Source organism: Gymnoscopelus microlampas (genome assembly GCF_963454915.1).
Source record: "Gymnoscopelus microlampas genome assembly, chromosome: 19".
Taxonomy (NCBI): domain Eukaryota; kingdom Metazoa; phylum Chordata; class Actinopteri; order Myctophiformes; family Myctophidae; genus Gymnoscopelus; species Gymnoscopelus microlampas.
In genome coordinates, this window is record NC_139956.1 from 46,763,176 (window position 1) to 46,788,373 (window position 25,198).

The following is a 25,198-nucleotide window of genomic DNA, read 5'->3' on the forward strand; positions in this document are numbered from 1 at the left end:
CCTATGCGCGAGCGTGCGATGAATATCCAGGTGTTGAAAACACTGCCTCTGGCAGTCATCCGGAATTCGTAGAACCTTAGTTATATGCATAACTCTCTATCTATTTTCACTATTTTTGAAAAACCGCAGACACTGAATGTCTCTTTGGTGTTGAAATGAAATATTGAGTGAACCTTTGAGCCACAGGACAACGCACCAGGTCAGCAGCTGTGATTACAGATGTAAATTTAGATCAATATTATATCAACATGTTTAGATTACAGATGTAGATTTATTAAATTAGATCAATAAATGATATCAACATGTTCAGATTACAGATGTAGATTTAGTTAGTATCAATATTATATGAACATGTTCACATTACATATGTAGATTTATTAGGTTTATTAAGTTATATCAATATTATATGAACATGTTCAGATTACAGATGTAGATTTATTAAATAAGTCAAATGGGGCTTAAATAATAAAAAGTTGAGAAATGACACCATTAACACCACAATCTTACGCTGTCACTGTTCCTGATGATGAAGTATAGCGAACAATGAAAATAGTTTCTGCTAAGGAAAACCTTTTTGTCACGAACTTCTACCAATTTATTTATATCCAGATTAGTTAAAGGGATAGTTCACCCCCAAAATGACTTTTTTCTATTGATTACACACCCCATGGAGAATTCATGGAGATATTTTTGTTTTTGTTGCATTCCTAAGCCAATAATTTGATAACCGGCAGCAGCTCCGGTAGGAGACTCAAAGTGTCAACTTTTAGTCTCCTACCGGAGACATTAGCATCTTTCCGCTGGTCATCAAATTATTGGTTTAGGAATGCGACAAAAACAAAAACATCTCAATGAATTCAAGGCTTCATGGGGTATGTAATTGATAGAAAATAGACATTTTTTGAGCGAACTACTCCTTTATATCAAATTAATAAAAATTAAAAAAACACATCAGGGTCCCTGCATCATGACACCTAAATTACTGTTTGGTTTCTACAATAATGATGAGCATAATGAGGTATCCATAATCAATTTGATAATTATTTTCGTTCAAAAACGATAAAGGCTTAGAATGGCATTATTATTCCTGTATAATTACAGGGCCAGGCATGCAAGTATGGCCCTGTTTTGATATTGGCATTATTTACGGGGCCAAGCTTCAAGCATGGCTCTGTTTTGATATTGGCATTATTCTGTTTCTTCTGCCGTTTTTGGCAGTTCTGGCTTAACCGTGCATGCACTTTTTACGAAACCCGGCCATATGGTAGATGGTCATGAAAAACTATCAAGAAATTAATCTCACAATCTTTCGTCAAAAGGTGGCGCTATAGCACTCAATTGAAAGTGCCAACTTTGAACAGGTACAACTCATGCCCTGTTTGACCTAGAGCCATAAAACTTTCGATACGCACATGCGTCTACTCATGATGAACAACTTTCAAGCTCTGACTTTTGACCTCTGACCTTTAGATCTCCCACCACTTTGAATTATATGAAAAGCAGTTAAATCTATCTCCTCCTGGGATTTTTGAGCAATCTGCACAAAACTGTTTTTTACACATGAACTTTGGACCTATGCTGACAAAACGTTAGTGGCTGATTTGAAAACAGAGGCTTGGTTCATCAGGGACGGAAATACTTATATATATCAACAGACACTACCAAAGCTACCATATCTCTAGCTCAATGAGAAAAAAGACAGCCTGTGTGTCCGGAGGTCACTGGTTCGATCCCTGCCCCCGACGTTGTGTTGATCATGATTTGGCATTCGTAGGCTTACGCATAGTATTTCTTGAGGTTAGGGGTAGGCATAGTTGTACTGAGGTTATGGTTAGTGAGGGTTTAAAATGCTCATATGTTAATTGCATGGTCTTCTTTCTCTCAAGTTCAGTCTTCTATGTTTCTATGGCTTATTGTGCATATTACTTATCATAGCTTCTTTCTTTTTTCTCTCTGCATTCCCTGGCCCCTATCGCTGCTTGCAGCTATATTAGCACTTTGTTGTGCTATGAATGCCTATTCCCTTGTTCTCAGTTCTGCCAGAAGATGGTGCCAGATAATCTTTGTGACTCCGTCATGAGTTGGATGTCAAAAGGGTGAATTTTAGGGTCAATTTAGTTATGAGAATGAAAGAGATTCCCATATCAACCGAAGACCTTAACCATCTCTAACTAACCACTAAACCAGGGATCACATGATGGGGGAACATATCTTGACACAACACCAGAATGAGTCCATGTGTGTCCATGCAGGCATCCTATAAATGTGATAAGAGCAGTGGTGGAAAAAGTACTCAAATGTGTTACTTAGTAAAAGTATCAATACTGCAATGTAGAAGTACTCTGTTAATGAGTAAAAGTCCAGAATTCCAAAATTTACTTGAGTAAATGTAGAAAAGTATTGGTATCAAAATGTACTTAAAGTACCAAAAGTAAAAGTACAAAAATATTTGAAAATAGCAGAGCTACAAGCTCACAACGCGTCGCAATGCGACACGTTGTGAGCTTGTAGATCGGCTATTTTCAAATAGCCTAGGTATAAAATAGGGCTAAAGTGGTTAATGTATGTTTTATAATGTAATCATTTATATCTACAAACTAGCTAAAGTAAAAGTATTGACAATTGGAAATACTCCAGTAAAGTAATAGTACCTCAAAATTGTACTTAAGTTCAGTACTTGATTAAATGTACTTAGTTACTTTACACCACTGGATAAGAGTCTTAGTTGTTTATATTCATAAACTGTAAACCATAAACCCTGGTCTCCATGCAGCATCAGAACATGAAAACAAAGCTGGACATTGCTGGGGTCACATATGTGGGGGTCCCCACAGGAGTATGTACTCGGCCCCTCTTTTCCCCCCTCCAAAACAAATCTTTGCCAAAAATAGCCGATCTACAAGCTCATAACACCTCAAAATGTGACATGCTCTGAGCTTGTAGATCGGCTATTTTTGCCCAAATGACTGCCTATATTTTCACAGAATGCTAGTTTATTATGACATGCCCAGAATAGGGATGCTAGGGTTCATGGAATATAGAGGACAACGTAATGTTAATAATAACCAATTTATTAAACAACTGCTACAATTTATGACACAATAGAATATAATGAAAACCACTTTTTTTCTTTTACAGATTTGTGTGTACAAATGGAACCAAATGGACCATTATGGGTCCATTTGTACACACTCAGTTTAAGGTGCATTAGGGAATATAGCGTAGAGCAGTGGTTTCCACACCTTTTAGCTCAGGACCCAAAAGAGAAATTAGATGTTTGCCCGGGACCCAAAATAGTGAAAATAGCAGATCTACAAGCTCACAACATGTCGCGAAGCGAGCTTGTGGATCTGATATTTTCATTATTTCTATAGATTGCTTTTGAAAAACTGTTGGAATTGCTTAAAAAAGAACATTAAATCTTTTGAAATATATATATATATATTTCTTTTAAATGTGGGAAACGGAAAAAAGGAGCTATTTACTCGTGACCTATAAAAATTGGTCCGCGAAAGAAAGACTGTTTGGTAAAAAGTGTATGAGGGAGTAGACGGTACCACCGTCCATAGAGGCTCAACCGCAGCAATGTCTCTGGGCTGACGTCTCACACTGGGTACGAATGGTGGAGTGAACACCTAGGCATCTCTGTTCTAGTAGAATCATAGCACGCCAACAAGGTAACTTAGCAGGAAGTTCTTGCTTCAATAGGAGGAGTTGCTCATGGACGAACACCTCAGTCTTTGCCACAGAGAGAGAATAGATGAATGTAGCAATGCCAGTTGCAGTTACCTCGGTCCAATGTTTTCACTTTATTTTAACATGAAAAACATGTAAGTCTGTCCACTGCAGTATAACCCAAAACTGATCAACTGTAATATAATTGAAATGAAATGTCATTACGTGCCGAATAAGCACCGAATGTTTTACGAACTTAATTTAAACACATCTTTCATGATAGGCAATAATAAGACATTAGAGGAAACGTAAAAAGATTACATGATTCACAATTAATATGTTTTTTCAATATCAAATTATTATTTATGAAGAACCAGGCATTTTTATGAAACATTATTTTGAACAACTCAACTATAGGTTAATGCTCAAACTCCAAACTCAGCAGCTCTGAATGAAACCTCAAACTAAGGTAAATGTAAATAGAAAGATCACACAGGTTCTTCCTCCTTGATGTCCAGAGGACCCTGGTAGTTGGACATCACACATCCGATGACAAGCTGCTTATCGCCTGTGAGAGAGTTGAACAAATGTAATGGCAAAGACAGGACATGTTAACATGCATGAAACTAATACCAGGGTCAGACGTTAAAGACACTGTAATGTTTCTAAACAAACAAGTCTTCAAAATAAATCAATGTATGTGGTATTGAATTGTGGAGGTAGAAGATTTAAGGTAATGAATTGTGGAGGTAGACCATTTAAGGTAATGAATTGGGGAGGTAGACCATTTAAACGTTTTTTTTTAAACATTGCTGAATCCAGACGTGATGACATACGTGAGACATTCAGATAGAGGAATACAAATACCAATATAGCTGCAAGCAGCGATAATACGGGGCCAGTGAGAGAGAGACAGACAGACAGACATGGAAACTGGAGAGAGAGAGAGAGAGAGAGTAATGGAAACTGGGAGAGAGAGAGAGAGAGAGAGAGAGAGAGAGAGAGAGAGAGAGAGAGAGAGAGAGAGAGGGAAACTGGAGAGAGAGAGAGAGAGAGAGAGAGAGAGAGAGAGAGAGAGAGAGAGAGAGAGAGAGAGAGAGAGAGAGAGAGAGAGAGAGAGAGATAGAGAGAGAGAGAAACTGGAGAGAGAGAGAGAGAGAGAGAGAGAGAGAGAGAGAGAGAGAGAGAGAGAAACTGGAGAGAGAGAGAGAGAGAGAGAGAGAGAGAGAGATGGAAACTGGAGAGAGAGAGAGAGACGCGGACTAATAGGCTTCAACATTACCTATAGTGCTATAGCTTTGTCCAGGCTGATGTTGTCTGTTGAAGATCATAAACTCTTGCCTTCTGTCATGAACCAAGCCAACACTAAGATCACTCGTTCACAAACCATTTACCAATAGAGAAATTGTATGTCTCCTCGCAACCGAAAAGAGTGAAAGCAGCTGATCTACAAGCTCAGAAACACGTTGCTATCTGAAAAGTTTTGAGATTGTAGATCGGCTATTTTCAGAATGAAGTATGTCATACATTGAAAAAGCGTACTCTCAAATAAGCATTTCAGGTTATCTTTACCATTTGCACATGTATTCATTGATACAGTCATGTTGTTTGCAATTCAACTTAAATGAAGTCTGCATCAAGTGAGGCTTGAACTGGCGACCTTGAGATTGTGAGGCACTCATTTAAGGGAGACGCCATTGGACCAACAGACAAGGAACTGTGAAAAAGGAGACCACACAGATGATACAGTTTCACGCAAATAGCTGAAAAATCCTGGGTTTAAGTGTTTTTCAAACTGCTCAAAATTGCGGACAATCTAAGGGCGGAGCTTACTGGTCAAAGCGATAGATGTGTTCCTCATGAGTCAAGGCACAAGTGTAAGCAAGTTTCACGACTTTCGGCCAAACGAGGCATGACTTTTGCCTGTTTAAAGTTTGCATTTTCAAAAAATTGCTATAGCGCCCCCCTTTGGCCAATTGGAGTGAGATTGGTTTCAGTGATATTTGGAATGACTCTCTACATTACTACAATGTTTCAAAGAAATGTGAGTCTTGCATGTATGTGTTAGGGGCAGATGAATAATTTTCATAAAACTGCAGTAGTTAAAATCTATTTCCTCCTGGGATTTTTGAGTAATCTGCACAAAACATTTTACACATGAACTTAGGACCTTTGCCGACAAAACAAAAGCGTCGGATTTTCCATAAGTGAAAAAATGCAGAAGTTATGAGCCAATCGCTGTTTTTCATATAATTCAAAATGGTGGGCGATCTAAAGGTCAGAGGTCAAAAGTCAGACCACGAAAGTTGTCGGGCATGAAGAGACGCATGTGTGTATCAATGTTTCATGGTTGTACGTCAAACAGGGCATGAGTTGCACCTGTTCAAAGTTGGCACTTTCAATTGAGTGCTATAGCGCCACCCTTTGACGAATGAGTGTGAGAATTATTTCTTGATAGTTTTTCATGTGCATCTACCATATGGCCGAGTTTCGTAAAAAGCGTATGCACGGTTAAGCCAGAATTGCCAAAAACAAGTATTTTTCAAACTGCTCAAAATTGCGGACAATCTAAGGGCGGAGCTTACTGGTCAAAGCGATACATGTGTTCCTCATGAGTCAAGGCACAAGTGTAAGCAAGTTTCACGACTTTCGGCCAAACGAGGCATGACTTATGCCTGTTTAAAGTTTGCATTTTCAAAGAATTGCTATAGCGCCCCCCTTTGGCCAATTGGAGTAAGATTGGTTTCAGTGATATTTGGAATGACCCTGTACATTTCTGCAAAGTTTCAAAGAAATGTGAGTCTGCATGTATGTTTTAGGTGCAGATGAATAATTTTCATAAAACTGTAATAGTTAAAATCTATCTCCTCCTGGGATTTTTGAGCAATCTGCACGAAACGTTTAACACTTCAACTTTGGACCTCTGCCTACACAAATTTCCAACGGATTTTCCATAAGTGAAAAAATGCAGAAGTTAGGAGCCAATGACTGTTTTTCATATAATTCAAAATGGTGGGAGATCTAAAGGTCAGAGGTCAAAAGTCAGAGGGTGAAAGTTGTTCAGCATGAGGAGACGCATATGTGTATCCAAGTTTCATGGCTGTAGGTCAAACAGGGCATGAGTTGTACCTGTTCAAAGTTGCCATTTTCAATTGAGTGCTATAGCGCCACCTTTGGACGAAAGATTGTGAGAATTATTTCTTGATAGTTTTTCATGACCATCTACCATATGGCCGAGTTTCGTAAAAAGCGACTGCACGGTTCAGCCAGAACTGCAAAAAGTGGCAGAAGAAGAAGAAGAAGTGACAGAATACTGCCAATAACAAAACAGGTCCAGTGCTGAGCTCTGGCCCCGTAATAATCAAATAGAAAATAGCAGCTACACAATACATTATCAAACAATAACACTATACAAGACAATGGAGACGAGTCCTCCATTAGTATCTACCTGGACTGTTGACGGACTCTTCAGCTGTCGTTTTCATGAGCAAAGCCACCTGCCGCCGCTCGGAGAGAGGGTAATACCCGGCCTGGGTGTTGGTAGGCTCCTTTTTAATGCGCTTTCGCTCCGGACCTTGCTTTTCTGTAAAGCGAGAGAGGCAAAAACAAACCATGAAAACCATGATTTTAGACCACTTAGTTATGAGCAGAGGTGCTGAGCGGTCCGTATTCTGCGTCTTTGAAGCGTTTTTAAGAAAGGACGCGAGCCACTCTTCCCTCTCCGCTGGCTATATTATATTCGGTGAGACACTAACATAAATCTGACTTAAAACGTATAAATAACTAATTTGAAGGGAATCAAAAAAAACATACCAGTGCAATAAATACTGGTGCAAACATATCTACTTTTCTTTACTCTTCTCCCACAAATCTCTCTGTTCCGTCTCTATTATTCTTCCTCCTTTCACATAGTGTTGTTTTTTTAGTTCCTATCCATCTCTGTGAAGTGTAAATTAGGCCTATCTTTTTCATATTATTATGAACTTTGTATCTTTGGATTATTTGTGTCTGTATAGGGCATAGAATGTACAGTATGCTAGATGTTTAATCTTTATAATCTAACTCTCATCCTCTGCTCTCCACTCTCTCTCACTCACAATCACACACCTGTTCTATGGGATATATTATATTGTTCTTTGAATTAGAAATTTAGATGATAGATCATTGACGTGACATTTGTACATAGTTTTCGTTTGTAGTTTTCAAATTTCGCAAATTTCCAGATCATTTGAACATGCATGAATGTAGCTCCCTTGGAGATCAAAGAGAGCGTGAGAAGAAAAAACAACATTATATTGGGGACCTATTACATTTTTTCATGAAAGAGTTGAGTGCCAGTCTATTTATAACCTGAATAAATTCCATTTATAGTAGTTAATTGATTACCATGACTATCAGCAATCTGAGGATAGGCTAACACCAGTGTTGCCAGGTCTGCTTATTGTAAGCTACTTTGGGCTTGTTTTTCTGTTAAGTTGCTTGTAAATATTGGTAGCTGTGTTTTTCTTGGTTCAAAAGTGTAGTTGCTTATTTGGCCTTGTTGTTTAAACTAGTGGTTGTCAAACATTTTCATGCAAGGACCCCCAAATTAATATGCATTTGTACACGGACCGCCATCTAAAAATATTTTGTACCAGGGGACCCCCGTACCAGATGTGTTACTAAAATGTTTGTTTTTTTAAATTCAAAATGTAATAGTCACTTATTTGGGGCTTGTTATCATAGACCTGGTTGCTTATTTCTCTTGCAAAATCTGGCAACACTGACTGACGCTATTGTGTTGCAGAGGCTTACTGATTTGGAAATTTTGCATGAGTAATAGGAAGATTTTTATGTCATTATTAAGACCTAATTACAAATTAAAGACTTCCTTTGGATTTTGTCTTTTTAAGTAATTTATGTGGTCTTTTTTTATATGAATATGAATATTACTTTAATACTTTTTTTAAGACTTTCAGACTCCTGCAGTAACATCATTTTAATTTAATAATACGTGGCTGCTGCACACCGATATGTTTACATTGTCAGACAATGCTGCACTGCATGTCTACGATGACAACGATTTACGAGAACACGACCTAGAGACCTGACGTGAGCTTTGAGCGTTGGGTACAGCACGCGCACGTCAAACTGACAATATATAGCAGTTAAATCACCTCTTTTTTTCCTCTGTGCAAGGTTTATAAATGAGGGCCAATGAAACTTACTGAGGTCCTGGAGGTCTTCAGGTTCCTCCTGTTTAATAGAGATGGTACTGGGTGGGTCACAAGGTTTCTCTCCAGTGTGACTTCTCTGGTGTTTCTTGAAATTATCCAATCTATTGAACTTTTCCCCACATTGGTCACAGCAGTAAGGCATCTCTCCGGTGTGAATTCTATTGTGTTGGTTGAGGCTAGACTTATGAGTGAAGGTTTTCTCACACTGGTTACAGCTGAATGACCTCACTCTAGTGTGAGTTACCTGGTGAGATACAAGGTGAGCCGGTCTGCGGAACATTTTCCCACACTGGTCACAGTGGTAAGGTTTCTCTCCGGTGTGGATTCTCTGGTGCATTTTGTGAGAAGACAGTGTAGAGGACCTTTGCCCACACTGCTCACAGCAGTAAGGCTTCTCTCCGGTGTGAACTCTGTGGTGTATCTTGAGAGCCGCCTTTAGAGTGAACCTTTTCCCACACTGGTCACAGACGTGAGGCCTCTCTCCAGTGTGATATTTCTGGTGTGATTGTAGATGAGACTTTTGAGCGAACTTTTTCTCACACAGGTGACATGAGTAAGGCTTCTCTGTACTGTGAGTTGTTTTGTGTGAGTTGAGAGCACCCATTACACTGAACCTTGCCCCACAAAGGTCACAGCAGTAAGGCCTCTCGCCCGTGTGACTTCTTCGGTGAACTTTTAGCCCTCCCTGTGTATGGTAGCTTTTCTCACACTGGTCACAGCTGTAAGGCTTCTCTCCAGTATGAAATCTCTGGTGTATTATGAGATAAGACTGTGTACTGAACATTTTCCAACATGTGACGCAGCTGTAAGGCTTCTCTCCAGTGTGAGTTCTCTGGTGTATTTGGAAACAACGCAGGTCATTGAACTTTTTTCCACATTGGTCACAGCTGTAACGTTTGTCTCCAGTGTGAATTTTTGTATGTGTCACTAGGTGAGTGCGTTGTCTGAAGCTTTTACCACATTGGTCACAACGGAAAGGCTTTTCTCCAGTGTGCATTCTCTGGTGTATTGTGAGAGTAGATTTTTGTGCAAACCTTTCACCACATTGGTCACAGCCGTAAGGTTTCTCTCCGGTGTGCATTCGCTGGTGTTGTGTGAGATGATGCTGTCTAGGGAACCTTATCCCACATTGGTCACAGTAGTAAGGCCTCTCTCCACTGTGAACTCTCTGGTGTAATCTTAAACTACCCTTTTCACCAAACCTTTTACCACACTGGTCACAGCAGTAAGGCTTCTCTCCAGTATGGGTAAGAATATGTTTTTTCAAGCTTCCAGACTGAGTAAAACACTTCTCACAAAATTCACAGCTGAATGGCTTCACTCCAGCGTGAATTCTCTTGTGTGCCAACAGACTAGATTTTATAGTGAAGGTTGTGCCGCATTGTGCACAAGAGTAAGGTTTCTGATTTGTGTGAATTTGCTGGTGTACTTTGAGATAATAATATGAAGTGAAGCGTTGTCCACACTGGTCACAGCAGAAACCCCTTGTTTTAACTGAGGACAGGGCAGGAGAGGTATCTGAGATAAAAAAAATAAAAAAAAAAAACAGAAAAAAGACAGCTTTATACATTAATCTGCCTTTAAATTCAGAGCCTTCATTAAAACAAAAGTCAGTTTTACTTTGAAATATGGTAATGTCTCTACATCCTTGACAAATGGTTTTGACTTTTTCAGGAAAGAGACAAAATAATCACCAATATTATTCTCCAGTTTTACATTAGAGGTAAAGATGAGGGACAACAGAATAAAGCAAAGACACAGAGAGAGCATGAAACTAACCGAGGTCCTGGTTGTCTACAGGTTGCCTCCGTTTAGTAGAAGCAGTCCTGGCTGTGTCTGGAGAGTTCACCTTCATCTGCAGTCTAGAAACCATAGACTGGTCTGGAATAAAGGAAGTTAATTCACATGAATTCAGGATGTTCTAAATCAACTCCAACAATAATAGACACTATAGTGGGGGAGATGTGTAACAAAAATAGGCTCAGTTGTTCACTTCCACCAGGCTTTGGTCCCCTACAGCCTTAAATCATCCATCGTGGTCCCGATTCCCAAACACTCCAAGGTGACGTGCCTCAACGATTGGAGATCGGTCGCTCTAACACCGATTGTGAGTAAGTGTTTTGAGAGACTGGTGAGAGACCACATCTGCTCCGTGCTGCCTGCCACGCTGGACCCATGGCAATTTGCTTATCGTCAGAATCGATCAACGGACGACGCAGTTGCCTTGGCTGTACACTCTGCGCTCACCCACTTGGATAAGGGGAAGAACAGATGTGTGCGGATGCTTTTTGTGGATTGCAGTTCTGCCTTTAACACAATCATCCCAACCAGACTGGTCGCAAAGCTAAAAGGCCTGGGCCTGCACTCGACCATGTGCAGCTAGATTTTGGACTTTCTGTCGGGCCGCCGTCAGGTGGTGAGGATGGGTAACATCACGTTGGACCCCCTGACCCTCAACACAGGAGCCCCACAGGCCTGTGTGCTGAGCCCTCTCCTCTATTCCCTGTACACATACGACTGTACAGCCACGTACAGCTCCAACGTCCTGATCAAGTACGCGGACGACACACCGGTGGTGGGCCTGATCGACGGCGATGACGAGACAGCCTACAGAGCTGAGGTTGGAGCACTGACACAGTGGTGTCAGGAGAACAGCCTGGTTCTGAATGTGGATAAAACCAAGGAGTTGATCGTGGACTTTAGGAGGACTGAGAGGGTGCATGCACCAGTTTACATCAATGGAGTTGCAGTGGAGCAGGTCAGCGACTTCAAGTTCCTTGGGATACGTATCTCAAGGGACCTGAAGTGGGCCACACACACTACACAAGTGGTGAAAAAAGCCCAACAAAGACTCTACTGCCTCCGACGCCTGAAGAAGTTCAGAGTGAGCCCTCGCATCCTCAGAGCGTTCTACAGCAGTACCATCGAGAGCGTTCTGATGAGCGGCGCCACGGCCTGGTTTGGGAACTGCACCGCAGCGGAGCGCAAAAATCTGCAGAGAGTGGTGAAAACAGCGCAGCGCATCGTGGGAGGGGAGCTTCCCGCCCTCCAGGGAATACACGAAAAATGGTGTGAGGCTAAGGCTGAGAACATCATCAAGGACATTTACCATCCCAGCCACAATCTGTTCAAACCGCTGCCGCATCCACGGCCGGGCAAACGGTATAGGAGCCTGGCGAGCAGTACCACCAGACTCTTGAACAGTTTTTACCCAGCAGCAATCAGGCTGCTGAACAAAAACTAAGTTTGGTGACACTGCACAGATACAAACTGTTTAACACTTTAGAAGCACTTCATGACTTTTAGGTTTATGCACATAGTCACATTATTGTATTATGTAGATTAGTCATGTATGCACTTTATGCCTCTCCTCTCTCTTTATGAGATGACTATCTATCTTTTAAACTGCAACTGAGCCTGCACAACCAAGAATTTCACCCACTTTACCTGTAATGTGATGTGACATTAAAGATTGATTCTGATTCTGATTCTGATTCTGAAAGTGTGACAATTTGCATATGGAATCTTAAGTATGCTGATGTAAAATTTTGCCCGATCCAAGCCCTTTTCCCATAGGATCCGGTCGCAAAATGACAATTAAAGATGGCCGCCAACATTATCAGGTCATTAGGTTTCGTATTCCAAACTTTGACACCTCATCACTTTGAAATGGGAAAGAAGGTTTAATCTGTTTTGATGGAGTCCAAATTCTAATGCAGCTTGAGTCTATGTTTTATGTGCCGACTTTGAACCTGGGACAAGCCATGAAGAAATCAAACCCTCCTATGCACAAGACATGGTCTGGCTACTTTCAAGTTTGATCATGCACACAACTGAAGCTGAGGATGTCCAGGTCCAGGCTCGGTCTGGTGCGCGGCTCGCGGCTCACTTTGGTGCGCGGCGCACTTTGGTGCGTGGCTCACTTTGGTACATGACTCGGTTTGGTGCGCTGCTCGCACTCGGTTTGGCTCGCGGCTCGCTTTGGTGCACGGCTCACGGATCACTTTGGTGCGCGGCTCGGTTTGGTGCGCGGCTCGCTTTGGAGCACGGCTGCGTGGCTCTCGGCTCGCTTTGGTTGTATGCGTCCCGTGGACGCCGTGATGGTTGGTTTAATGCGTCCTTTATTAAAAATGTGCGTCAGAGACGCAGGACGTTTTGACAAATAAACACATAAAGCCACAAGGTGGCATCAATGACCAGTCCACACAACTTCATCCAACAGCGCATGTCAGAGTCAGATCAATTTACAACACAACACAATACCAGCAGCAACATAGAGGAGGAGTCTGAGCAAGTTTATCCACAGTCTATATGGAAGCATTTTGGATTTCTGCGAAAACCAGGAAATCGGGATTTGGACAGTCAAACAGTATGCAAGGTAGGCAGGTACGAGCAGTACAACACCGGGCCCATGTGTGTCTGACTCTCAACTAACCCTGAATGAAGCTTTCAAGTCAAAATTCCCCTCAACATCCCAACGGTCTCAGAAGATCACACAACACTATTACGTTTTATATGTAAAGACCTAGCCCATACAGTGCTGTTGAGAACGCAGGCTTCAGGCAGCTGCTTAATGAGTGTGAGTGACACGACCAAATACCAACTCATCTTTGGATTATAGAAACTGTAGTTCCCAATTTATATGCAGATGTGAAGCAAAAAGTCACAGACGCAAACTCTTCTGCAACCTGAGTTGACATTACATGTGATGCCTGGACATTGACTAGCTTTTTGTATCTTATTTCACTTTTTTATTTATTAATTCATTCACTCATACATGTATTCATTAATGTATATATTTACCTTGTAGAATTATTTACTAGTATTACTATTTATTTATTGATTGCATAACTTTAACTATTCCTTCACAGCCGCACCGTGGAAAACAATACACCAGAATGGCCTCTAGTAGGCAGTGGGCACTCAAGAACTGGCAAGAGCTGAAGGTTGAAAGTTCAGTCATATTTATTAACAGACTGAAAAGATAGCCATTTAATAAACAGAAAAGTGGCTTGCTGCAGCAGTTCAGTTGCATTATTGCAAACATAAGAAATATGAATTTAAATAATTCAAATATTTACTGAGCCTATTTAATAGGCTAAACACAGTGTAATAAAATGCCTCTGAACATTGGCATAGTTGCATTATTGCACATTGAACTGGCATATTATTAGTGCACATTGTTAAATCTCTAACATTTCTTAGGCCGTAAGGATGTAAACAAAAGGAGCCTCTATTGTGGTTTAAACAGGGTAAAAAATACCTGAAAATAAAAATGGCATACAGGCAGAGGCAACTGACAATAAATTGCTTCTGAACATATGCCATTATAGTGGCATTATTGCACATTGAACTGGCATTATTGCACACTATTGCTAACTCAACATGTCTTAGGCCTAGGATGTAAACTTAAGTAGCTTCTATTGAGGCTTAAACAGGGTCTGAAAGACCTGGGGGGAAAAGCACATAAGCAAAACAAAAGTGCATAATTTTTTGCTTGAAAATTTGCAGTATTGTTTAGGCTGAAGGCCTACGCCTTCAAATCATTGTTGTCCGATTGTTTTTAACAAAGAGCAGCTTCTCAGTCTTTTCGGCAGAGAGTCTGTTCCAGCGCTCGTTCAGGATGTTGGTGGCAGCACTGAGCAAGCGCTCACTATTCACACTCGTGCTGGGTGCAGAGAGGTAAGATCTTGCGACAGTGACCAGGGCAGGAAAGCGATCCTTGCATGTGCTCCAGTGCTCCAGTACTCCAGAGGCCTTGCACTACGAGGGATGGGTGGGTCTGAGAGGTAGAGATTCAGCTGTGATGTCGCCGTGATGTCGCTATGGGCCTGTGGGGTTTCTTCCATGATTTCAACAAACATTGATGACAAGGAACCAGGTCGTGGCACCTTCTCAGCTGGCTCACCTGTGTCGTTGGCACTGGGTCCTTGGTCTGGGCCTGCCTGTCTGCTCAGCAGATCCAAAAGCAGTCCCCGTGTTTTTGTCTTCAGCTCTGCAGAATAAAATCTGTCCTTGTACCTTTTATTTGAAACAAAATTTTTAAAAAAGTGATAAAATATCACATTCATTTTATTTAGCATTGCCATTTGTTGTTTTAGACATGGACTGTACAGTATGTGCACCATAAGGGTGAAAGGGTCCATTTGGTTCCATTTGTTTACGATTGAGTTAAGTCAACACTGACTATTTTACTGTGTGTAATAATAGAGCCAAGCTAAATAGAAGCTAAAAAATAACATGTTTTCTATACTAAATTGTGGTGTTGGATAATCTAAATAACTTTTATATTGTTAATTCATAATTATATTTTACTTATAATATTCTAGGCTAAATGTGTTTTTTCCTGACCTTGGGTCCATTATAGTTGCCAACGTGTAGAAGGGTTCATTTTCTATATCAGCAAATCTTGTGGTCACAGCTTCCAGCAGGGATGATTTAGTAGTCTTCACACCATGATCCGATTCCACTTCTTTGGCCAGGTAAGGTTTTAAAGCCATCACAGACGGTATGACGTCGGCGGTAGATGCAGAGGATGCGCTTATTTCCCCCATTAGCTCTTCAAAGGGTCGCAGAAGAGACAGCATGTTCTCGATCAGTCCCCACTGGTTAGCAGTGAACGTAGCCGGTAGCTCGAAGTCAGCTGCATAAGCACCCAGAGCGCGTTTCTGATCGTAAAGGCTTTGCAGCATGTAATAGATGCTGTTCCACCTAGTTGAAACATCTTGTTGTAGCCTTTTGATGGTCTGGCCGAGTTCTCCCTGCACAGCCTTCAGCCTAGAGTAGGCCAGAGGCAAGTGCTTGAAGTGACCCACGATCCATCTTCCTATAGCTAGGATGTCTTTAATGCTGCGCTGTGATAGGACTGCATCATGGATAGCTAGCTGAAGAGTGTGGGCCATGCATGGCAGACTTGGTAATTCTGCGTCCTCCATGGCTTTCGCCATGTTTCGGGCATTATCTTGTAGTAAGACATGAACCCTCTCTTTTTATATCTTCCACGTCTGGAGCATGTTCTCAAATGCCGTTTGTAAGGTTTGCAGCCGTATGGGAGCCGGGGCACTCTTGTGTATGTAGGACCACTTTATGCAGCTCTATGGGACTGACGTCCGAACTCCAGATATCGCTAGTGAAGCTTATTGATGAAACGTTTTCTTCTTTCAATAGGCTTTTGAGATGTGTATACACCTCCTTGTGTAGCTCCGGTAGGGCGACGTCTGCAAAGTATTGGCGCCTAGGGAGAACGTACCGGGGCTCAACATGAGCGAGTGGTCGCTGAAATCCAATATCTTCCACCACACTGAATGGCTGGTCGTCCAGGCCTATGAATTCCATTACCTTTCTCGTGATCCCCTGGGCCTTCTCACCTTGAGGGTTATAGCACTGGGTGCTCTCTATAGTTCTTTGCACCAGCAGCGCCCGTGTCTGCGTTTTCTCTGCCTTTTTTCTCCTCGCTCTCTGCGGTCTGTTTAAGGTAATCGCCATGCTCCTCTTTGTGATCCTTATTCAAGTGCCGAATTAAATTAGTCGTGTTGATACTATTTGGCTTCTTTCCCCCACAAGGTACTTTACCCTTGCATATTGTGCAGATAGAGTGTGTCACATCGGTCTCACAAACTGTAAAGAATTTATTCTGATAGTAGTAATTACAGAGAGTAAAGTTAACTAAACTTAATTATATAATTAAGTAGGCCTAAATAAATTATAATTTACATTTAGTTTACTGAATGCGTTTTTCACCCTCAAAACATTTTCACTTGGCCAGTTGGCCTCTTTGGCACAGCAGTCTGTGCACTATAATGATGTAACATTCATAAATGTAATTTATGAATTACATTTGAATTGAAAATATTGTTGGAAGAAAATATGTGGAGTGATGGCAAACCCTATTACCACATGGTCGTCATTGCGGCCATGTTGGAATTCAAGATGGCGGGAAACCCATTAACACTTTCTGCCAAAAGTAAACAACTTTTTCACATATCTCCCTTACTACTAAGGAAAGAGTAAATTTGCCAGTCACTTATGTACTAAGTCAGTAAATGACTTTTTTCATTACCATGCTCTGTGCAAAGCAAGTGCACTAGTCACATTGGATTTAGAAATAGCTTGGCCCTCATTTATCAATGGAGTGAACAAACCAGCTTATTTTTGAGCCTAGGAATGACCTTACGCCAAGTGAAGTCCAAGTGACATTTATCAAGCGATCCTGTACAGCCAATCCTAGGGTACATTTGGTCTGTCCTTTGATAAATGTGATGGCTGAAACCAACCGTCATTTACATAACACGCCCTTAAATATTGTACAGTATGTATTCCCCTTGAGTGACAAGCTGCCGTGCCGCCACGCTAATGAGAGATAGCAGGCAAGGCAGTCATAATCTTGTTTAACAGGTTTGAAGCATCATGTTTATATCCTTAACCCAGGTTGCCAAAAAGGACACGCTACTGTATACGTTTGGAGACCTCACTGTCCATGAAAAGATTACAGCGGCACTAGTCCCAACTCCCAAAAGCGCTCAAATATTTTGAAAATAGCAGATCTATAAGCTCACAACGCGTTGCATGTGAGCTTGTAGATCTGCTATTTTCAAATAGCCAATGCAGCCAGATCTCCATTCTTATCTGAATTACTGTTAAAGCAGTTTGTTTAACACATCGTGTGCCAGAGGTTTATTAAAATAGGGTACATCCAGTGCCAGCATGTCTTCCATCCACTTACGCTGATATGTTTCGTGCTGTAGAAGCCCTGACGCGGATGTGCATGTAAACAAAGCCTGCGTGCGAGACGGTGGAGGGTCCCATATAACGCCTGGAACATTAATATTTCTGACGCGATCCTCCATTGCAGAGTGAAAGCCAATCGAAAACGGCTCACTTCCACCATGTTAAAAAGAAATAGGAGATATTAAGCTTTTAGTCAAGGAGTTAACATTGGAGCGGACGAACGGAAGCATTTTTTACATGGATCCACATCCGGCCTCTCCTTCTTATAGACTCCTTGGATGATCCCAAAGTTTCGTTAGAGCGCCCCACATGGGGAAAATATAAATATAAAAGAATGGGCCAAAAACGGTCCGGACCGTTTATGGCACATAACGCAACGTGTTAGATAAACGTGATTGATTGATTTGATAGATTTTTCTTTATTTAAGTGTCATGCTTCCAAGGAAGCCCAGCCCATATGGACTTACAGGACACTTTTGCATACATTATACATTTTGGAGTGGATACATGTGTCCAGATGCCTGTCAGACGATCAGACAATGCTGCTCCTCAGGTCTACAATGGAACAAACGGGTGCAGCCAAAGTCTACACGCCCTCAGACCTGACGCTGAGATCTGAGCAGGCAGTACACTGAAGTCAAAGTCACGATAGATTGACTTAATTAGTTAGAAGGGTGGCATTTAAAAGTTCATGATTTGAGGCCTCTTGTTTAAAACGGGCCACACTTGCAAACTTTAGACGTCAATCTTAGCCAATTAGGATGGAATATGATAAATCTAACAGATCCGTCTCGATCACATGACTGTAGAGATCATGTGTACCGATTTATGTGAAATTTGGATAAAAGTAAGAGAGTAATATCAAGAAATGTGTTTTACATAAGCCGGCCTCCTGGTGGCGCTATAAAAGGCAGATGGGAAAAATGCAGGAAAATGTTTTTTCTTTGGCCTCTAGGGACTGCACATTTTCATCCAATACCACATAATTAAGATATGTAATAAGATATGTCATTTACAGTAATCAATTATTTTGTATTTTGAATGCTTCAGTTGATGTTGCACAACTGTTTTATTTTGTATTTCTTATTTATTCCAAGATCAGTGGTTCTCAAACCTTTTAATGTCAAGGACCCCAATAACTCTTGAGTGTGTACAAATACAGACCTGTAAGGATCCATTTTGGAACCCTATCAAGGAACCCAGAGAGTCCCTGGACCACACTTTGAGAACCACTGTCTTAGATTTGTTTAAATTACACACTGTTATCAAATCGATACTCGGTATCGACCGATCCGCAAGTTATGGGTATCGGTAAGGAAAAAATGGCATCAGTACATCTAAATAAAACAGTACATACCTATTCTGTGTAACTTGATCACTGGTTTCAGCATGGTGGTCTGCATCACTGCTACAACGCTGTTCTTCAGACACTGTAGGATGGGTGTTGTTTGGCCTGGGGCTAAATGTATCACAAATAGCTCTGGATCTAGAAAACACAATCAGAAGAATATATTTTTTTCAAAACAGCCACGAATCTATTCATCTTTCATTAAAATCATGCTTTGAAACCTTTGATATTGGTGACGGAAAAATAGCCGTCTGTTTTAAGTCCTCCTCCCAGAGGAAAGTGGCGCTACTACCGCTAGTTTGAACAAGACCCGGTAAGGACGTGCTGTGATTGGCCAGTAGTCGCTGTGACTGCCTTGTTGAACTTCTTCATAGCGTTTTTTATGTCTAACCTAACCTTAACCTCAGTAAAATTATACCTAAACCTAACCTTATTCCTAACCTCAGTAAAATTATACCTAAACCGAACCTTATTCGTAACCCCAACCTCAGTAAAATTATACCTAAACCTAACACCGGCTTCGAATGCTATCAATGCATTGAATGGGAGATTATCACGTTTTATCAGACCACTGAATGGGCGAGTAGGCGACATACTGACCTACCCGCGATTTATCAAACCATGATTCTGTGCCTATCGGTACATAACTCCAACGGCGCTGGCTAGGCTCAAGCGAACGTCGCAACGTTCAGGGAGGGGACTTTTTTTTTTTACTTACATTTTTATCCCACAATTTTGTAACTCATGTTTTCACCCAGTGCCAATTGTCTATGTAATCCTGGTCTGTGTACACTCCCTCTGCCAGCCTAGGGAGAGCCTAGAGCCGAGCTCATGCCTCCTTCAATGCATGAGAGCTAGCAAGCGCTTCTTATCACCCAACAGGGGGAGGTTCCTTGGTTAGACGTAGCGCCAGGGGGAGGCAGTATAGAGACCAGGATTACTGCATGTTTTTGTGAGGGTACCAACATGGGGAGAACATGCAAACTCCACACAGAGAGGCCCTTTCGCCAACCCCACCTAGGGTATGGGCACTGATGTTCGCTTGAGACGGCGTGCCTCCGTCATGGTCCGAAACTGAACTTTTTAAGTCGTCTTCGTCGGTAGGTCAGTAGGTCCTGATAACACCCAGATGAATGGTCTGATTCATTTATTGTCTGCAAAAGGTAGCGTTGGATGGTGGAAAATCAAATGTCTGCAGTGAGATTTGAACCCGCGGACTACCGACTGGGAGTGAAATGATTAACTCGGCACAAGTGACTGGAGGAGTGGCCAAGATGCAAAACTAGCGGTACTAACGCTACTCGCCTCCCAGAGAGAGAGAGGAATGGATTTCCTCCTCTCTCTCTTACCCCCTTCTCAAAGCTAAAGCAGCCACTGTTTATGCTGGTAAACATTGTCTGTCTGTCTGTCTGTCTGTCTGTATCTTCTATTAATGGGACTTTAATGGCATAAGAAAACATACGTTTACATTGCCAAAGCAAAAGTGGAACATAATCAAAACTAAAACATGAATGTACAATTACAAGGGAATAAAAACAGGTGTAAACAGACATTGCAGTTGCATCACAACTGAACAGAACCAGCTTACAAACACATTAAAAGTGTGCATTTTCTGTCAGGAACAGTTGCATGAAAGGTTAGCTTGGAATAAAGCTTTTGAAACAAATAGCACCAATATTTAGCTTTCACTTAAAAAACCTTTGGGATGAATGTAAAAAAAAAGTTTCCAAATGTATTTAAAATTGTGCACAAATAGCCATGTTTTTGTTTGTTCTTTTGTTTAAAATGTGATTAAAGGTCGTTGCTCTGCTTGCATGTAGAGAGATCACTCGTTCAGGAATACAATCAATACACATAATGATTAATATACTTTAAGGTGGTTGTATTCCATTAGACCAAGGGTTCCCAAACTGTTCAGGCTGAACAGTTGAACTGGGGACCCCCCCCCCAGCCCAAAATCATCATATTTGAACTGGGGACCCCCCAAAATAATCATATTTGAACTGGGGACCCCCCACCCTGACAACCACTTTGAATGTAGGAGATGAGGCATTACATTTAGTTTGACTCGGTTCCACAGATGTGTGAAAATAGCAGATCTACAAGCTTGAGCTAGCCGATCTACAAGCAGATCTGTGAGCTTGTAGATCAGCTATTGTCATAATTTCTGCCCTTTTCTGACAATGTGGTCAATGTTCAGAAATCCAACCAGGCGCAACTACTCATGCGTCTGGTTGACTACAGCCCTCTGACTAGGCCAGGAGTTTGGGAGGAATTCAAGTAGTTATTGCTCAGACCTGTGCCTTTGATGGTTTTTATTTACTAACACAATACAAACATACATTAACACACCGAGCAGCCAATCGTGCTGCTAAGCGGCCAGTCAAACCACTACCATAGTTTTAACTACGATCATGCCAGTAGGCTCACATTCTACTAACAAGATCTAACCAGGTCAGGTTATAAACCTAGGAAATAAACACAGAAAACACAATGACAATATGTAACTGTCCGTGACACTTCGTCATTTTTACTTCAATTAATTATTTATTTGAAGTTATTTATTGTTTTCGTTGTTTATTTGATTTACCTTATTTTGACACTTCCTGTCACTTTATTTTTGTAACATCCTGTTGCTGCCCCTGAGCTCTTATAACTGAGGCCTGCTAGCTTAACAGAGCAGCTCAGTCACACATTGAAAGCCAGAGTGAGAGGTGGAGAGACACATCATGTGTTTGTTTGAGGCGCAGCAAGGTATGAAATGTTTGTTGTATGCAACATTCACTCTAATGATTAAGTAATGTTAAAAGGTATTCAGTTTGAGTGAAATGGTTTGTTGTCCACAGTTCCTGCTGTCGCATGCTGTGCCTGTTTGTTTGATGAACCCAGTTGAAGTTTAAAGTTCCAAGGTGGCTTGCAACCTAGCACCCCCGGTTAGCGGAGTGAGGTACAGCATTGTTTATTTGTTTGGGTTTGTTTGATTTGTGAGTTAATTAATTGTATTTGTTTAGTATTGTCTTTGGGTTATGGTGCTTTTTGCTTTGTTCTTTTGTTTGCTTTGGGTTTTGTTTGTTTGTAGTTTAAATTAATTAACTATTGAATCACTGCATTATAATTGAACGTTTTATTGTTGAATTGAATAAGTTGAGCTGAATTTAATTGGAAAGTGATTGATTGAAATGCACAGATTTTATTGTTTGATGTGAAACTATTAAATTATGAATTATTGTATTTGTAGTAATATTTATTCTATTTATTCTCAATTTTATAGTTTTCACGGTGTTCGACAATGCTTCTACTGTGCAAGAAGTGATAATAAAAACACCCGTTGAGACCATCCATCTTTGTCATCATTCATAAACCGAGGGCAGCTACATTACCAACATGAATTTTCACATAAACAATAAACATATCAGCACATATAATTATCGAGTCTCCTCAACTTACCTCGATCCCAAATCCTCAACGAAACTGATTTCCCACTGACTCTGCAACACAGACCCACACAAAGGATGTTGCCTCCCACCAGATGCCGCCTCTCTCTTTCCAGATAAGGGATTTAAGGAATTTTACGACCCTCAGAAAATCTAAGCAAGGACCCACAGTATGTGCCTTTACTCACTGGGCAAATACTATGAGCACCTAGCAAGTGTCTTTCTCCTCCCCCATAACATAGGCATCAAGCATGTCATTTGAGTCTCTCTCTCTCTCTCTCTCTCTCTCTGAAAATAGAAGATGTTCAAGCTCACAATGCGTCGCAACATGACAACTTGTGAAATGGGACATTCTGCATAATGACTACTTTTACTTTTTATACTTTAAGTACATTTTGATGCCAATACTTTTGTACTTTACTCAAGTACATTTTGAATTTCAGACTTTTACTTGCAACAGAGTATTAAATTGCAGTATTTATACTTTTACTTAAGTAAAGAAATGTAGTACTTTTCCCACCAGAGTGTGTGTGTGTGTGTGTGTGTGTGTGTGTGTGTGTGTGTGTGTGTGTGTGTGTGTGTGTGTGTGTGTGTGTGTGTGTGTGTGTGTGTGTGTGTGTGTCTCAAATACTGGCATGTGTATTATTAGCCCTGAAACAGGACTGTCATAACAGGACAGTCGTGGCGCTACTTAGCTGTCTCCATTTACAACCCGTATATCTACGTTAACGTTCACATTTCAAATATAAAGTGCTGACTGCATGGCCACGGATGTACCATGTTAAAACGCGCAGGTCTAAGTACCCGTACCTTCTGTATTGTTTAATAAATCGCTTTTTACTCCTATCGGCGGCCATTGTTTCATAGTTAATAATGTATCAGAGTGCAGTACACCTCCCAACCGATAGGGTCACGTAGTTGAAAGCATAAAGAAAATTATGAGAAAATGGCCGCCATTCGGATTAAAATGCTTTTTAATGAACAATACGGAAGATACGGGTACTTAGACCCAGGCGTTTTAACTTGTTACATCCATGGCCGTTGAGTTAGCACTTTATATTTGAAATGTGAACGTTTATGTAGATGTATAGGTTGTAAATGTAGAACATTCACAAACCAGGAACAAGTGGTTCCATGACGCTTGTGACAGACTAGCTCTGAACCAGGGCTAGTGACAGACGAGCGTCATGTGAACCAAAAAAAGGCTGGGTTTCCGAGGCTATGTGAACCATGGCTAGTGTTGTTTCAGTAAACACACATTGTACAACCACCATAAACGTAATAAACAAACGTGCACAATGTACACGACAACATGAACACTCTCCGTCAAAATGTAAACATACCTCACACTTCTCTTGGCTGAGACACACAATCTACTTCCGCTTGTGTGTAACCACTAACGTGTCCCCCCCGCAACACACACTGTTAGAGAGTCAGCGCCATAGATATAGAAGGTCAGCGCACTGAAGTCAAGGCTCTGTCTACTGCGCTCGCGCTGCTGACGGACAACAGTATGCACGCTTATGAGAAACAACACAAATAAAACCTGGCAAAACAGTTGCGTGCATTAGCGCAAGATGAGGATAAAGGAAACATTCAGTCTAAATGTCCAGCTTGCTAATTCTCGCCTACTACTACTACTACTTTTGTATCTGAAACTTTAAATTTCGCTAAATATTATAAACTTTAAGGACAGCCTAAGTACAAATATCAGTGAAGTCATTATTCAGTCCGACTTCACTGTAGCCTATAGTAGCCTTTTCATAAATGATATTTGTACTTAGGCTGTCCTGAAAGTTTATAATATTTAGAGAAATTTAAAGCTGGAACCCCCGCAGGGACCCCTGGGGGTCCCCGGACCCCACTTTGATAAGCAGAGAACCTGGCCTTGGCCTACATGGTATCAAAACATTGAGCTTTCTGACACTCTGTGTGTGTGTGTGTGTGTGTGTGTGTGTGTGTGTGTGTGTGTGTGTGTGCGTGTGCGTGCGTGTTTAGAAGTCACTGAGGACAACCAGCAGCACACCAAAGCTGCTTGGTGAGACCAAATATTGTCAAAAATTGCATGTTTTGTTGATTTTGCATTACTATACTTGCGAGGACTAAATGTCCCCACAAGTATAGTAGAATATGAGAAATAGACATTGTGAGGAACCATGTCACAGGACAAATGGTTGTTTAATGGTTCAAAATAGATGTTTAGAGATAGGTTTACAATTAGAAAAATATTCATGTTTGGGTTATGATTAGGATTAGACATTTAGAGGTCCTCACAAGTATAGTGATATTAATACAAACCTGTGTGTGTGTGTGTGTGTGTGTGTGTGTGTGTGTGTGTGTGTGTGTGTGTGTGTGTGTGTGTGTGTGTGTGTGTGTGTGTGGAGCAGCGGTTCTTAAAGTGCAGCCTGGGGACACCCAGGAGTCCCCAGCAAAACAAGGAACAGTTTAACCACTTTAACCCTGTTCTGTACTCAGGGTATTAGAAAATAGCAGATCTACAAGCTTGTGAGCTATTTTCACTATCTTTGAAAAACTGCAGACACTGAATGTCTCTTTGGTGTTGAAATGAAATATTTAGTGAACCTTTGAGCCACAGGACAACGCACCAGGTCAGCAGCTGTGATTACAGATGTAGATTTAGTTAGATCAATATTATATCAACATGTTTAGATTACAGATGTAGATTTATTAAGTTAGATCAATATTATATGAACATGTTCAGATTACAGATGTAGATTTATTAAGTTAGATCAATATTATATCAACAAGTTCAGATTACAGATGTAGATTTATTAAGT

At 41.0% G+C, this 25,198-nt stretch overlaps 1 protein-coding gene across 1 annotated transcript; it reads right to left on the minus strand.

The window, feature by feature from the left end:
- Window positions 1–3,397: 3,397 nt before the first annotated feature.
- On the minus strand, window positions 3,398–23,760 carry LOC311035058 (uncharacterized protein). The gene is made up of 6 exons (XM_084043138.1): window positions 23,744–23,760; window positions 18,976–19,104; window positions 10,671–10,772; window positions 8,883–10,409; window positions 7,124–7,258; window positions 3,398–4,243 (listed from the first exon to the last, which is right to left on the minus strand). Exons 2-6 carry the CDS (start codon window positions 19,019–19,021, stop codon window positions 4,164–4,166), a joined length of 1,890 nt encoding a protein of 629 aa, XP_083899264.1. The 5' UTR covers window positions 19,022–19,104; window positions 23,744–23,760; the 3' UTR covers window positions 3,398–4,163.
- Window positions 23,761–25,198: the final 1,438 nt, after the last annotated feature.

What these genes read in the sequence shown, in the direction of transcription:
- LOC311035058 (XM_084043138.1), bottom strand. Translation starts at nt 19,021, where the DNA reads ATGCAGACCACCATGCTGAAACCAGTGATCAAGTTACACAGAATAG. An exon ending in GATCAAGTTACACAGAATAG is followed by an intron (nt 10,773 to 18,975) that starts GTATGTACTGTT and finishes CCTTTATTCCAG; the next exon opens with ACCAGTCTATGGTTTCTAGA. An exon ending in AGAGTCCGTCAACAGTCCAG is followed by an intron (nt 4,244 to 7,123) that starts GTAGATACTAAT and finishes ACTCTCTCACAG; the next exon opens with GCGATAAGCAGCTTGTCATC.